The sequence below is a fragment of the Eurypyga helias genome, unplaced genomic scaffold (assembly GCF_000690775.1).
Source record: "Eurypyga helias isolate BGI_N326 unplaced genomic scaffold, ASM69077v1 Scaffold45184, whole genome shotgun sequence".
Taxonomy (NCBI): Eukaryota; Metazoa; Chordata; class Aves; order Eurypygiformes; family Eurypygidae; genus Eurypyga; species Eurypyga helias.
Genome location: NW_010245212.1, coordinates 1 through 15,363, shown reverse-complemented (window position 1 = coordinate 15,363; position 15,363 = coordinate 1). Strand labels below are relative to the sequence as shown.

Sequence of the window (15,363 nt, the reverse complement as noted above, 5' to 3'; positions counted from 1 at the left end):
ACCTTTAAAGGGGATGGGTGGGAATCAAAGTTAGCATTGCTCCTGCTCACCACTTACTCTATATGATAACAAACCCCTTCCTGTACAAGGGAAATGAGAATTCCTTTTTCTGTTGAGAAATCCAGATTCTCTTCCTTGGTCATAAATTCACTGTTTACAGTTTATGCACTGTGGATCTAATACTGCATGTGAGATGAGCTTGAGTTCTCCTGCAATATTCAACATACCACATGTGGTATTAAACATACATATATGGTCCTGTCTTTCCTTTTAAGTGAAATCAAAAGTATTAGTGTGCAGATCGGAATGTTCCCCTGTAAAAAAAAAAACTGTCAACCATACTAAAATACTTATGTTAAATTCCCATCAAAAATTCAGATTTCTTTCCCAAGCACAAAAAAATCTCTAATATTCAAAAAGGCAAAAATACTCTAAAGTCTTGTGTGGAAGTCCCCATCAATGCAAACATCAATACAGTGCTAATGTATATTTCTGCATCTATAAATACTAGTGAGTTGGAGTTGCTGATTCTAGAAAACATTCTGGGACTAGTGGCAATTTTCCACTTAAAACTTAACATGAGCTTTAAAAAGAAGAACAGTCCATAGCCAAGGTTTTGCCCTTTCAGAGATTAAACAAATTCTTGACACATAATCATATATGATAACAGATACATTACGATAGAACTTTAAACTTTCCCAAAGGTGTGGAAATTATTTTGGATTTACATCCTGAACAAGATGTATCTAACTGGATGAATAGCCACAGCCAACAAACAAGTATACACTGAACTGAAAGAGAAATGAGCAAAGGAAGTTGACTTGGAGATCAGGAGCCATAAGAACGATGTGAAAAATCCCAAAGAATTCAAGCTAATTTCCACAGTAAGAATTAATCATGCAGAAAGCTAAAACATGAAGCCATGTAAATGAAGAGAGAAGAAAGAAGTGGTGTTGCTTCACATGGAGAGTTCTCATCTGAATGAGCTACAGCCTGAAAACTTCTCCCAGGCTCTCCATCAAGATATTGGTAAAGAAGCAGGGCAAAAGGAGTAAGCAGAAATGAGAGTTACAACATCCCAACCAGAGTATAACATGCTCCCAGAATGGGGACAAGAGAACTGACATGTGAAATTGTAGTAAACTGACACATGAAATGTGTAAACAGTAGGGAGCACAAACTATTTAGCCCAGAGGTTTAATTTTTGCACAAGATCAGATGGCTACAAACTGACCACAGAGATCAATGCTGGAATTTAGACAAAAGGTGAGAAAATAAGGGGGTTTTAATATTCTCCTGAGAGGAGAAGGGTAGACAAAGGGAAACTTCACCAGTGCTAATGTGGTTCTTGATTAAGTTTTTTTAACAGTATTACAGGTTCTGGGTGTCTCAATGGAGTGTGCAGCAATGGAGAGAACCTTCCTTGTTATGCTGTAACATATTAAAACTTGACTCTTTCCTCTCCCACAATATCCTGAAGCTCACTCAAACTGTACTACCAAAAAACGGACAGACTAGGTACTATAATGTTTCCCAGAACTGTGCGTGTTACTTATGAGCACACTAGCAGAGGTTCCAATGGACTTCCCTCGAGGATAAATTTAGCATCCATGTTTTGTAAATTGACTCCGTATCAAAATTCAGTGTATTAGAGCATTATCAGTGCAATGCTACCATGCAGAGTATTGCCCAAAGGGATTGGCAACATAATCAAATACACAGTATAAAGGCATACTGGTTTAAACCAATGCTGAAAGAAAGAAAACACTATATAGAAATTAAGTTTAAACAACTTTAGATTTTAAAAAAGCAGAATAAAATGCTTCAAATGTTACACAGGACATCAGAAAAATAATTACCTGCTGTGCTGCCGTTACTGAACCTGCAGTGCCCTGCAATCAGGAGACGCCCTCATCTCTTACTACCACGGGATGGCGCACAGGCACCAAAAATGATAGTCCCAACACCCCACCCCCACCCTCACTCAGACAGTAAAGTTTCTACAATTTGATGTTGCTAGACCCTATTCTTACCTCAGGATGAAAGAAAATTTCAGGTCCAAGGAACCTTTCATATCCGACATCTATAACAAACTTGGTTTTGTTGATTGCATTGATGCCAGTATACTGTTTGATCCATTTTCGAGGATCTCCATCGTATTTGGCAAATTCTTTCACTATGTCAGGGCAAATGTAACAATATTTCTCCTGTTAAGAAATACCACGCATTAAAAATTGCCAAAATAATTATTCTATCATTCAATTAAAGTATAAAACAATCAGAAAACAAAAAAATATGTGAGCATTCTTATATAGTGGCAGGACAAGGGGTAACAGGTTTAAACTGAAACTGGGGAGGTTTAGATTAGGTATCAGGAAGAAGTTCCTTACAGAATCGCAGAACGGTTTGGGTTGGAAGGGACCTTAAAGATCACCTAGTTCCAACGCCCCTGCCATGGGCAGGGACACCTTGCACTAGACCAGGTTGCTCAACGCCTTGTCCAGCCTGGCCTTGAGAGGGTTCCAGTGCCTCACCACAGAGAGGGTGGTGAGGCACTGGAACAGGTTGCCCAGAGATGTTGTGGATGCCCCATCCCTGGATGTCTTCAAGGCCAGGCTGGATGAGGCTTTGAGCAACCTGGTCTAGTGCAAGGTGTCCCTGCCCATGGCAGGGGGGGTGGGACTAAGTGATCTATCTATAAGGTCTCTTCCGACCCAAACCATTCTGTGATTCTTACAGATGGGGCTGTTCAAAGGATGTCTCACCCAAGTAACTACTGAAGACTCAACCCTACAAGACAACGCACGTGGCCTATTTGTTTCAGTAAGATTGCACACTGACTCATCTAGTATTCTTCAAAACGAAAACATCACAGCCATTAGGTCTGTGGTGATAAAGAACTTCAATGGCAAGCATTCATTGCAAGATCACACCCACACAATCACCCTACTGGCATTACATACATTTATTTTTCATTAAATTAGAAAGCAAATTTTAAACAAATCTAAAGCTTAAAATGCCGATTTAATCTACAGAATTTATTCACTCCAAACAGTCTAGCATGAAGATTTTCTTCCTCTTTCTCCTTCCCCCGCACTTGATTGGATAAACCACCAGAAGCTTGCATAATTACAATACACTGCCTACATTTGCATTTCTAAGAGAGCCACTGGCAACTTGTTAAAGACAAAAAAAACCAGCTCAAAGAGTTTTATTTATGTATTTATTAAGAGATAAAGAATGGTGTACCTTTATGGCTTTTGCTGTCTCCAGAGATTGTTCAGGAGGAATTCCCACCTCCCTTTCCCTTAGGAGCTGTTGAATAAAGTAAGTGATATCTCTACCTGCAATAGGAATATGTTTGATGCAACTTCCAATTACATAGCCTTCTGCCTGTGTAGGAGGAGAGGAAAAAAAACATTTAAGGAAAAACCTGCTGTGTGTCAATAATTAACCACAAAACTAACATTCATTTTCATAATATTTTTGTTTGATTTTTAATTAAAAGTAAGATCTCTAAACTAAAATTACTATGATTTTTTTTTAAAAAGACCTTGATTATCATATATAAACAGATACTGATTGTCTGATAGATACACAAGTGACAGACAAGAGATCTTGCACGAATTAGAAAACAGCATGATCAGATGGTTGCTTTTAGGCATGATCTGAAAAACAAATAGCCAACTGATGTCCTGTTTGAGTGTGAGAAATTAATAGGAAGAAGTATGAAATTTATTAAAATTCTCAGACAAGAAAAATCAAATTAAGTACAATCTAACACTAAGCATAACAAAAGCAAGAAATCTATTTGCCGATTTGTTTTTCGGGATGCATTTACTGAAAACATTGGTATTGCTGAACCAACATTTTTTTTTCTCCTTGCTCTTTTTACACTTCTCAGTTTCAGATGGCAAATGTTGCTTTTTCCCTGCATTTCCCATATGAAGAAAATACTGAGAAGACAGAGTTAATATCAAAATGCAAGACAAAGTTAAAAGGAATCGAATTTTCATTTCCAAAATAACTGATCATTCAAGCATACTATATGCTTCAAAAATACATGAAATGACCTCAACAGAACAGATGTCAGTAAGCACAGATAATTCTATATTTTTAACATCCTAACATAATTAAGCTATATGAGATCAACCATTTATAGGAACATGCATTTAGACAAGTTTGTAGTTGTTTCCACACAAGCACAGTTCACTAACATTTAAATACAGTAAAGTCATATAAAACCCATATGCTATCAGCTGTATTAATCCACCGAAATGCAGGACATGAAATGTCCTAACTTTTTTCTTGTCAGATATTGGTGGCATACAAGAGATCCAAAACTGTGATAAGAATTAATATTAAAGAGAACAGAGGCAACACAACAACATAAGACAAGGTTTTACACAGAAACAGCCTTTAAAAGATGGCCTGATGATTCCTTACTGTGACCTTCCTATAGTCTGCAAGCTAAATTAATTGCATAAATAAGGTCATATAATAAAATACCTACCTTTTAAAACAATCATAAGGGAGGAAAAAAATCTTAAACAACCAAGCAGCACTAAAAACTGAAAAATAAAGTTTCATTTGACACTTCTTATTTAAAGCTATAGTAAACAAACCCTATACTTGTCCAAACAGAGAATATCAAATTGCATACAGCTACATACCACAGGAATTACATGGGTCACTCCATCACCACTGTCGATGACAATTCCAGTCAAAGTACGTTCTCCAACTTGCCGTGACGTCCAAGAGGCAGCCAAGGCCAACACTGCCTACATGAGAAAGTTTATATTTAGAGGCAGGCAGAGTGTGTTAATACAGTCTCAGAAAACACTGTTTCAAACACTTCAGACATGTGCATACAGAAGACTATACATACTGCAGCTGCAGTGTACTTTAGAAGTATAGATTCACTTTGTTCACCTGAACAGCAATGTAAAGTCCTGGGATGTTAAATGATTCAAACATGATTTCTGCAAGATACTCTCTGTTTTCTGGTGTGTTCAGTGGAGGCTCTGTCTGCAGGAAAAAAAGTTTAAACATTAAGGATTTAGTTTAAACAAAGTAATTGAAGCTTTTCAACAAACTACCTGCAGTAGCAGGCATTGCAAAATTAACAGAATTTAGTTATAATGCAGCTTTACAGATTACATTCCTCCCTCTCCACACCCTGGCCACGGTTGCTGAAGAAAGAAGAGAGAGATATATAGAAAACCATTCAACAGAGCTACTTGTGATTGGAACATTATTTAGTTTTTCTCTTACAGAAATATTTTCTTACCCAGTCTCATTAACTCACCATTAAAAAATAGTGATCCTCAGGTTCAGCTCGTAGGTATTTAAAAATGACCTGCTCCATGAATCTCTCCATGAGGTCCCAGTCTTCAACAATACCATGTCGTATAGGCCACTGAAGCAAGAAAACTTGTCAACACTCTAGACCACACAAGGGTAAACACGGCCAGAAATAGGAAAAGTTTGCAAACCCTTTCATCTTCTGCAAGAATGAAACTACCTCATCTCATGGTTACCTTCTCAAATCCTCCATTCTGATTTTAATTTAGAGGCACTATTTGAAGTTATCTCCTGCTCCCAGGTACTTCAAAGTGAGATTCTATCTGCAGGACTAGAAGCCAGAATCCACTCTATTCCTAATACTGCTATTGCCCTACTGCAGCACTGTGTTTTAATCTCCTTTTGTATAAATTCTATCTTTTATAAAGTGGAGAATCATACTTGGCTTCAATATGCCTTCCAATCTGTAAAAAGAAATAAAGACCATATAGGCTATATGTTTTTCAGCGAAAATTCTGGCAGTGATGATGTTTACATTTTGTTCAATGTTAAGAACACAGCTGACATTTAAGTAATACAGTGGGATGTATAAAATATGATTTTTTTTCCACATAATTCATAAGCCAGTAACATTCTGTAAGTACAAGAAGTCCTTTACTAGGGTATGAAAAACATGATTCACAAAGAAGTCACATTGAAGACAGCCCTCCACAAAACAATTGACACTCCCTGAAGCAGAAGTGTCCAACACATTCTCCAGCTCATATGCCATGTTAAGAGTATACACTTTTAGCAAGAATTTAGATTTCACTGTTTATGACTACTTTAATAATAATTTTGCAAACTGAACAGCTGCACTCCATCAATGGATATTTACACAAGGGTTCAAGCACCAAAGGACAGCACTAATAGAACAGACATCTAAAAAAAGGTAAAGCAATGAACCAAATCACGCAGCTTTTAAAAAGCAACAAAGATACTTCACAAAAAAAAGTAAATATGCATTTTAAATGGCTATTCAAAAGTCCTAGAACATTAGATAATAAAAATGTGAAACTTTGGAAAGACTTCTTAAAGATACTGAAAGCTTACCTTTGTAGCATAGGTAGGTTTATCTATGGCTTCATCTCCTATGAAAAAGTCCAGATCATCAACGCCCTTCATCACCCTCCTCTGAGCCTGGTCACCTACTTTGGCTGATTCTCGGATTGCAATACCTTAAAGTGAAACCCAAACAAATCAAAACAAAATTAAAACAGCTAAATGACAAGTGATGAATATTTACTTAAGGATTCTTCTCCAGAAATATATATATTTCTCTAGAAATATATATACCATATATATGTGTGCCAACATCATATGGTATATACCATATACCATAGTAACCAGAAAGTAGAAATTATGTAAGTGATCTATTGACAAGCCAATATAGTGAGTTCATTTTCATTGCATCACACAGGATTCTCGTTACCCATCCCTCATTAAAGCAAATAATAACTCAGAGAAAATCTTATAAACGTATTCTGTTACAGACTACATCAATCACTAAACCTGTGTAACTGCAGCATTCCACTGGAGATGCTCTTTAAGTCAGTAAGCAACGTGATTTTCTGAGTTTCAACTCTAGAATTAAAAGTGCACAGGAGAAGACAAAAAAACCCACCACCACTATGTGCTTCAGAAATAAGTATGGGAGTCATTATCCCGGTTGACGAGGAGGAAGGAGGAGGGGAGAAATCAATTTGCAGTGCTACAGAGAAACCTTTGGAGACACTCATGCTTCCCATTAGCAGGCTGCAACTACCATGAAAATTATTAGATGATGGCTGCTATAGGCAAGAGGATGAGACAGCAAAAAAACAAATCTGGGGCAACCTATAAATAAAAATGGAATAAAGTATTCTGAAAACATAACCTTATTTATATATAGTTTTCTTTTAATAGGTCCTAATTAGGATCTAAACAACATACAGTAGAAAATGCAGAGTAGACAGGCATCATCCACAAACACATCAAGTACCATGAGCACCAAAAATTACTGACAAGCAAACAATTCTTTTGGAAACACATCTAAGCCACAACAACTTTATAGTTTTATAAAACAGGATTTATAGCAAATTCACAGGAAACTCCTGCTATCCCACTTCTTCAACATAAGACATTTAAATCTTCACCAATGGTTTAGGTTTGAATTGTTTACTTAATAGTAAAACTATAACCAGCTATATCTGGTAAGGAGCATGTCCCCCTCAACCTCTTTGGCCCCCAGTGACCTTTACTATTTCCTTATCTTTGTATCTTCTACTGCGAGTAACTACAAGGCAGTGTAGATACATTAATAAGTAGTTAAAAGGTCATGAAAAGTGAAAGGCAGTGTTTAGCATAAGTGAAGGTAACCATGAAATAATCAATGCCATTGTTATGGCATCTATTAAATACGTGGTCAGTGCTACTATTCATAAATACATATAGCATTTGAGAGAGACTAGTAAAATGACAATTAAAATCAAGAACACCAGAGAAGCATAACATTTTAAACAAGATTAACTTACAAAAAAATTAAGAGTAGATCTGCTCAACAAAAGCATGTTAAATGGTCAAAGCCATTTTAATTGGTAAACACACCCTCAAAAAGAACATTTTCTAATAGGGACAACTTTTTTGAATATTAAACAGCCTACAGACCCAGACAATGTAAATAAGGCAGACAGCACCTGCACTACAGTACTTAATTTGATTGGAAGCCTTCCCCAGATTATCCAGGCAGTAACCATGGTGTCAGGTAGACAGGAGGTAAATTGCATTCTGTCTGCTCAAGAGCCCTGGCAGAAAAATAATGGAGATAAAAAGGAAATTGGACTGGAGTTCTCTTCATCTTTGTCATAGCAACCAAGAGCTGGTTTAATGAGCAACAGTCCTAGCTAAGTGCAAACAAGGAGTTCTGTTTAGCTACACTCTAGCCAAAGATGCTAACGCAACGAATATCACTTCCCAGATGGACAAGAGGCTCTGAAGGCTGAATTGGGAGTTGGAAAGCATGTAATTAACTCGTGAAACTGCTCAGCGATAGCAGTGAATATTAGAATTTGGAGGGACAAAACATTACTCACATGATGGGATAATGAACTGAGGTTCTGTATTTCCTGCATAGCCAAGTTTTGTATACCTAGAAAAAGAACAATCACAAGGTCATTAGATGCATGTAGATGTAAAAAAAAAAAAAAAAAAGTAGAAATACTTGCAATTCACCACACTTCATAAAGAGAAGACCAAACAACCACATACCACATCTACATTTTCTGGGTTATGCTTTCAAGTGTCATCCTGCTGAGAAGAAAACTCAGAAGCAGTAAATATTTTAGGTCTTATTTATTTTTCAGACACCTCCAGCTTACAAATTTTGGTAGCATTTTCTCTGAACTGTGAGATCTGAAAACTCAGCTTTTACTTTCTCCATCCTGTTGGCCAGCTATGACAAAAGACAGGCAGACCACATTCCAACTTTTGGTAAGAAACAGGCTGTGCAGGCCTTATCTTTCAGAAAGCGACCTAGACCAAAGATGTCGTTAGACTTTGCATATTTGTATGATATGGTCAAAACCAGAAAAAGCAATAGTGTTTCTTAAGTACAAACCACTGTTCAGAACTCCAGTTGAAATACCAAAACAATTCCCTTTCATGCCTTGCACAAATCACCCTGACAGAAGTATAGTATCTGTGTGTGGCAATACATACATACTACACCAAAGGAAGCATGCATTGACAAAAATGCTTTAGAAATGGGCAACAGATGGTATGAAGCATTTTCTATTTCTTTCAATATACATAATATCTGTTTTAACAAGTAAAGGATCAAGAGTAAAAAGAAACTGTAAAAAAGGTCTTCAGGTCTTCAGCAACTAGATACAATCAACATCCCAGACTATGAAAAACAACTCTAATTCCTCGAAGGGTGGGGGAAGATCAAAAACAGTTTCCAAAAGAAAGGAAAACACCCAACAAAACAAACAATGATTTCAGAGACCGAAGTCTCCCTAATATTGGCATTAGATTGGACCTGCAGTACCAAAATAGAACAATTTTAAGGAAATTATCATTACTCACATCTATTTTTACTACGAAAATCTAAAGCCATGACATTCTTAAATAAGAGCAATCACAACCTAGGTCCTAAAGTGAATTTAGGGTCTTTGTCTACAGTCCACGCTCAGTATCTGCAAACAGTATTATGTCACCACTAAAGCAGAGGGTTGCTTGAACAGTTCCCTCTTATGGAGTATTTGGTATAAAAGCACTCATTAAAAGTCAGCTTGCTTAGATAAAGGAATTAAATCTAAACTGAATTAGCATGACCTTGGAATTTAAATATTATATTTTCAACATCTCTTCAAAGCTATGGCTTCAACAGCCTTCAAATAATAGTTTAAAAATGCCATTTTCCCCAAGGCTAAAAAGACAAGGGCTGTGCAGGCAAGGATTTGTTGTATTCTTAATCATCATTATATGGGCATATGCTTTCAGTCTAATCCAAAATGTTTATGCATACTTTCTGTGGCCCTCAAAAAACACAATTGGGTCATTCAATGAGACTGACTTGTAAAGAGGACCATTATTAGTAAGAATTCTTTTTATGATTATTATTGCATAGTTTCTTCACATTTTAGAATGAGGCTTACCTAGGGAATATTGTGAAAACCTAACAAGCAATAACAAGAGTTACACTGGGATTTGAAATGCATTACAGAATACTTCCTCTTTGTTTCTCTGTGCATGGGTTTTGCTCAAATGCACATAGTGAGGACCAAGGAAACTGGGTTTGGATTCAGGAAACCTAGTTCTAAGACACAGAAATGGCAATCAGGCAGAAACGTCACAAAAACAGCCCTTCAAGCCCCAGTGACAAAAAACAGTCAATATATACACATATATATACATATTTACATGCTTATGTATACTTTTTATACAACTTTTATTCATGTGTGTGCATATATATACTAAAACTAAAGCTTCCTGCAATATAACAAGAACTCATTTCTTAAACTAAACTCTGTCCACGAGTTCAGTTTGCCACCTTTTCCTTAACGTCTATGCAATCACTAAACTCTCACCCACACACAGTATTAAAAAAGGAAACACCCTCTAAAAGTTAGAGCTATGAGATAAGCTTATTTCTCAGTATCGGTGAAAAATATTCACTTCAAAGAAGACATCTCACAGTAGAAAACATCTGGAAAGATTTCTTTTGCATGCCATTAATCCATGAAAGATTAATACTAGAACTATGAGAATAACTAAATACTCAGTTCCATCTTGAAGCAAGGAAGGGAGAGGCGGGAAGCCGTTTAAAAAAACCCATCTATTTAGGATCAAACAAGAGACAGACTTCAACGAGCAGCCTTACTTCAAGTGTTCAGACAAAAATAGATGGAAGGGAAATTCAAACTACTCTAAAAACCACTGAGGAAGAGAAGGAAAAGAGACAATGCGGTTGTGCTGCCTGTTCTTATCCAGCAGCCTATTCACACTCAGGACACAGCAGACTAGGTCCCAGATTTCTCTTCTGCCCAGTAGGACCCAAACACATTCCACCTTCCAGAGCCATACCCAAGAGTACGTTATAAAGCGTTTGGGTGACCCACTTCCAGAACCTCCTACAGAGACTGTTCCCTTTTATACAAGGTATTTAAATATTCATTGACCTGAAAGGATCTGGACTTAAACAGTTAGAGAGGTTACCTGGTCCCAAGTCCCTTCTCCAATGAATATTTAAGAATCTAAAACATGGTTTTCTTTCTCCTGAATTACAGCCTAGCATACTAATGGTAATGCAACGTCTTGTGAACTCTAAATTACAGAGACAGCTGTAAGGAGCATGTAGATAATCAGTATTCCAACTTAATTTCATTAAAAGTAACAGATTTATTGCCAGTGAGATAGGAACCGACTGGAAACTCTCCAAAGTATAGGATACTGGAGACTGCATTAAAGATTAGTAGAAAACTGATTCAACAGAATAAGGCTATTTCATGCAAGAGGATTTGAAGGGACTACTCACTTAAAAAAATACTCTGAAAAGTATATTTTGTAGAAACAAGCAGCTTCTAAAAATAAAGATTGTTCTCCAGCACATCCTGGTTCTCCCAGGTGATTAGTTAGCAGACGAATCAGTTTCACTGGTTTTTGCTTGAGGAATGGCAAGTCCTAACCCCCTTCTTTCCTGAGGTCCTACCATGAAAAAACATCAACTTATATACAAAAATAACTGCAAAGATGTGCAAATAGACTGAACTTGGAAGCACATGCTGCACCCTCAACCATTTTCAAGAGCAGGGATGTATTTTGGAAAATTCTTACTAAAGCATGAGAAAACATAATTTAGGCATGTAAAAATGAGAAACTCAGGCCGTTCCTTTACCCATCTCAAAATACAAGACATCCAATTTTTTTCTGTGGACAAGCATGCAAAAGACCAAAGCCCAGCTGTGAACATCTTCACATCTCCTCAGTTTCTACTGCTTTTTGGTCCAGATGTTTGAAACAATGTGTCACAACCACAAAAAAAAAAAAAAAACAAACAGAAACCAACACTCTGAAGAGGTAGATGTGAAATGACTGAAAACAGCAAAATGCTTTAAGAAAGCCCTGTAAACAAGCTAAAAACATCCAGTGTAAAGACAATGCTGTCCCTGACAGCTAAGATGCTAAGTAACTAAGAGGTATTACTGCCCGCACACCTGTGATGCCAAGCTGCCATAAACACGGTGTTATCACCATTACAAACAGGCCGGAGAAACCCTCAAGTCCAGGGCTCCATAAAGATGTGGGAAGGCACTTCTGAAATGCAAAAGGGTGTGATGAAGGAATGGGAACGAAGACATAGGGAGGAAATATCAAACAAAACAAAAAAAATCTATCTGCTCAGTTTACCCAAAAGCACCAGCAGCCACTGTAAGAATAAACTGGACATTAGAGCCATTGCTTTTTTTGAGAGCCTAGCACCTTACAGGACTGAAACCTGTAAAAAACAAACCACCCTAAGCTTCAAGTTTTAAGACAAGTCCCGCTCACTTCCCCCAGAAATCAAGTATTTACCTCTAAGCTCATCAGTAAGATTTTGCCAAAGTAATTTTTCTTTACTAAAAGAGAAATGGAGTGTCTTCAACAAAATACACCCAAAATAGAAATATTCCTCAGTGTCTGCAAATGCACACACTGAAGAGGAGGGAGTTATTTTAAGACATCTTTGTTTCACACGCCCACCTACTACCGTTCTGATGTCCCACAGCTAAATGCCAGTTAATAAAACTGGTTAGGAAGTTTAAAGCTACTTAGAACAGCAACACCAAAAAGGCCTGGTAGCCCTAAGAAACTAAAAATAGCGTGCCCTTCTCCACGAAAAGAATGATGGCAACGTGTAAACTGATCACAAGGAAAGAGTCATGCAAAGAAAATGAAGATGTAGTGCATGAAAACTGAAGTAGGACAAGTTACTTGCAAATGCTAATGGAAAAGATGATAGCAAATTATTATCACTTTCTGCAAAATCTGTGAATAAAGAGTGAAGAGTTTATGACAAAGAAAGTTCAAGTCATCTACCCCATAGAGAAAAGGAATGTTACCCTGCCCTGCTATGACACTTAAGGCCTCTACCTATTTTCTGTAGCCTGTTGTTGCTTTTTTTGAGTGATTCCAGCATTTTATAGTACTGAGGCCTATGGCTGCAACCAACAGTAAGTTAAACCAGGCTGCATACACCCAAAACAACAACACAGCAACAACAATAAGTCTTTTCACAAACTCCTTAAATCCCCTTACACAAAAGGAAGAGGAATTAGGGCCTGAACAACGCACTTCATTCAGTACCAGAGATATAAGTAGAAAAGTGTGTTTTATACACATAATGTAGCACAGTACATGTCTGCATATACCTTTTCCTTTCTGCTATGCTCTTCCAAGTTTTTCATCTGAAAGCCCTTTCATGAATAATTTGAATGAATTGTTTGAAGCTTCTAAACTACAGTAGATTCATTCTAACAATAAGAAGGTTTTCAGCCCACACAGAGGAAAATTCCAGAGACTGCGTATCAGTGAGTCAAGCTACTTCTTCTAGCTGCTTTGGTTTAGACTCCTTTTCCTGAATTCTGCAAGAGAACTTATTTCAAATTCAGTAATCGCATTGCCGAGAAGTCTTCCCCATTTGAGCGCCCTGTAGCAAAGTCAAGCACAAGTCCCATCAGCAGAGACACCATGTTGCCTCACATGAATCACCTGGAGGCACAGAAATGCAAAGCTGCATCATTTGGGGTCTATCCCAGCCATTCCTGAATCAAACTGATACACATGCCCACACACACAAACTCCATCAGTTTTACCCATGCAAAGCACTAAATATATTTTGGAAATTCTGATTAAATTATTATTTCTCTGAAGGGACAAAATAAACCATTTTCTATCCTTATTTTGTAGAACTGTTGTTCAGCCATATCTACTGCTAGTGCAACACTAGAATCACTCCACAAACTGAGAGCAAAGAAGGTCCCCTGCAGAAGACAGACATTGCATTTAGTGCATTTTCTGGATTTTGTAGTTTATACTGTATACTTTTTAAATGATCCACCTAGAGCTTCCATTTCTACCCTTGAAAAACTCTTAAAAACTGTCAATTAATATTTCTGTAACACCATCAGTTTTGTGGAGAACAGATATTTAAAATACATTCAGCAAATAAATAGAAGGAACCTGGGAAACTACCAAGGAGTATCCAATGAACAGGCAGAATTACATACAAGATCTCTGGTCTCTGTCCTACTCCCAAAGTTTCCATCTGTGGACTCTAGTATTCCCGACTGAGAACACAAAGCTGATTTCTGGAAAGGTAAGGTATAAACGGAAACAGGACAAGAAACTTGAAGAAGTTTTATGACAGTTTAATACAGTTGTGTTTCAAACAATGAAACACTTTTTCAGGAGAAGACAGTGTGACACCACATCACTGGAAAGTGCTTCCTCTGCTTGTCTAGGGGGGTGGGGTTTATTGGTTGGTTTAGTTTTGGGGGGTTGTTTTGGTGGTTGTTTTGTTTGTTTGTTTGTAAGATAGCTCAGTGCTGGAAATGCCAAAGGTAACTTTCCAAACATTAAAGAAATTAAAATAGTGCTGCAAATTCCCTGCAGTGGAAAGGTCTATTATTGCAATAAAGTAATGCAATCAGTGACATCAGGGCAGAGCTTGACAAGTAAAGTTACTGGCTGAATAGTTACTCATGGACCGGTGTCTCCTCCTCTCCTCAGAGCTGTCCGTAACTGCTGGGCCAAAGAAAAGATAATAGCAAAAAAGCACACCACATATTCAGTATCACTTTCATTACCGCTCCCCCTGACACCTCCCACTCCCGAGGTACAGCCAGAACTGTTCTATCAAAAGAGGAATGGGTCTTCTCTAGCCTCAGACAGGTAGGACAGACCTGTTCCTGAAACATCTCCTCAGCACAGCCTCTGCAATTCAGATTCATTTTAGTCCTCAGAGACTTGAGTTACAAAACTTGTGGTGGGGCTAAATGCAGAATAAATCTCACACAGATTTGATAAAGGTGAAGAAGGGGTGACCTAATGACCAAGAAACATCACTAGTATGATAGTCAGTCCTCATCTCAGTCCTGGCCAGAGGCAATACCTGGAAAGGTTCAAGAAGATGCACATGCCGTCTCGAGGCACATCCACACGCAATCTGGCAAGGCCACTGCGGTCCCGGAGCCGGAGCGGACGCCGCAGCCCAGCAAGCGCCTCACCTGCCTCCGGACCAGAGTCAGTGCCGGTCCCCAGCTGCCAGGCAAAGGGAACACGTGCCCCTCTCTCCAAGGGCATTTGAAATAAGCCACCCCCAGTTTTAGCGTTTTAATCATACAACAGTTTAAAGTCAGAGAACATACACAAAACCTGGACGCAAGAGGAGAGAAGGGCGCACACAACGCACCATCCCCAGCGGCACACGGCCGGGCACGGCGCTGCCCCGCTCCGAGCGCCCGCAGGGGAGGACGGGCAGGGGGAGGGCACTCGGCGCAG

At 38.1% G+C, this 15,363-nt stretch overlaps 1 protein-coding gene across 1 annotated transcript; it reads right to left on the bottom strand.

Annotated features, from left to right (window-relative positions):
• Positions 1–2,033: 2,033 nt before the first annotated feature.
• LOC104503821 (actin-related protein 3B-like) lies at positions 2,034–15,165 on the bottom strand (the record flags this gene model as incomplete). The annotated part of the gene is made up of 8 exons (XM_010149988.1): positions 14,975–15,165; positions 8,415–8,470; positions 6,397–6,521; positions 5,309–5,419; positions 4,933–5,028; positions 4,674–4,781; positions 3,250–3,393; positions 2,034–2,207 (listed from the first exon to the last, which is right to left on the bottom strand). Coding segments are annotated over exons 1-8 (1,005 nt in total), but the record flags the coding sequence as incomplete, so codon positions are not given.
• Positions 15,166–15,363: the final 198 nt, after the last annotated feature.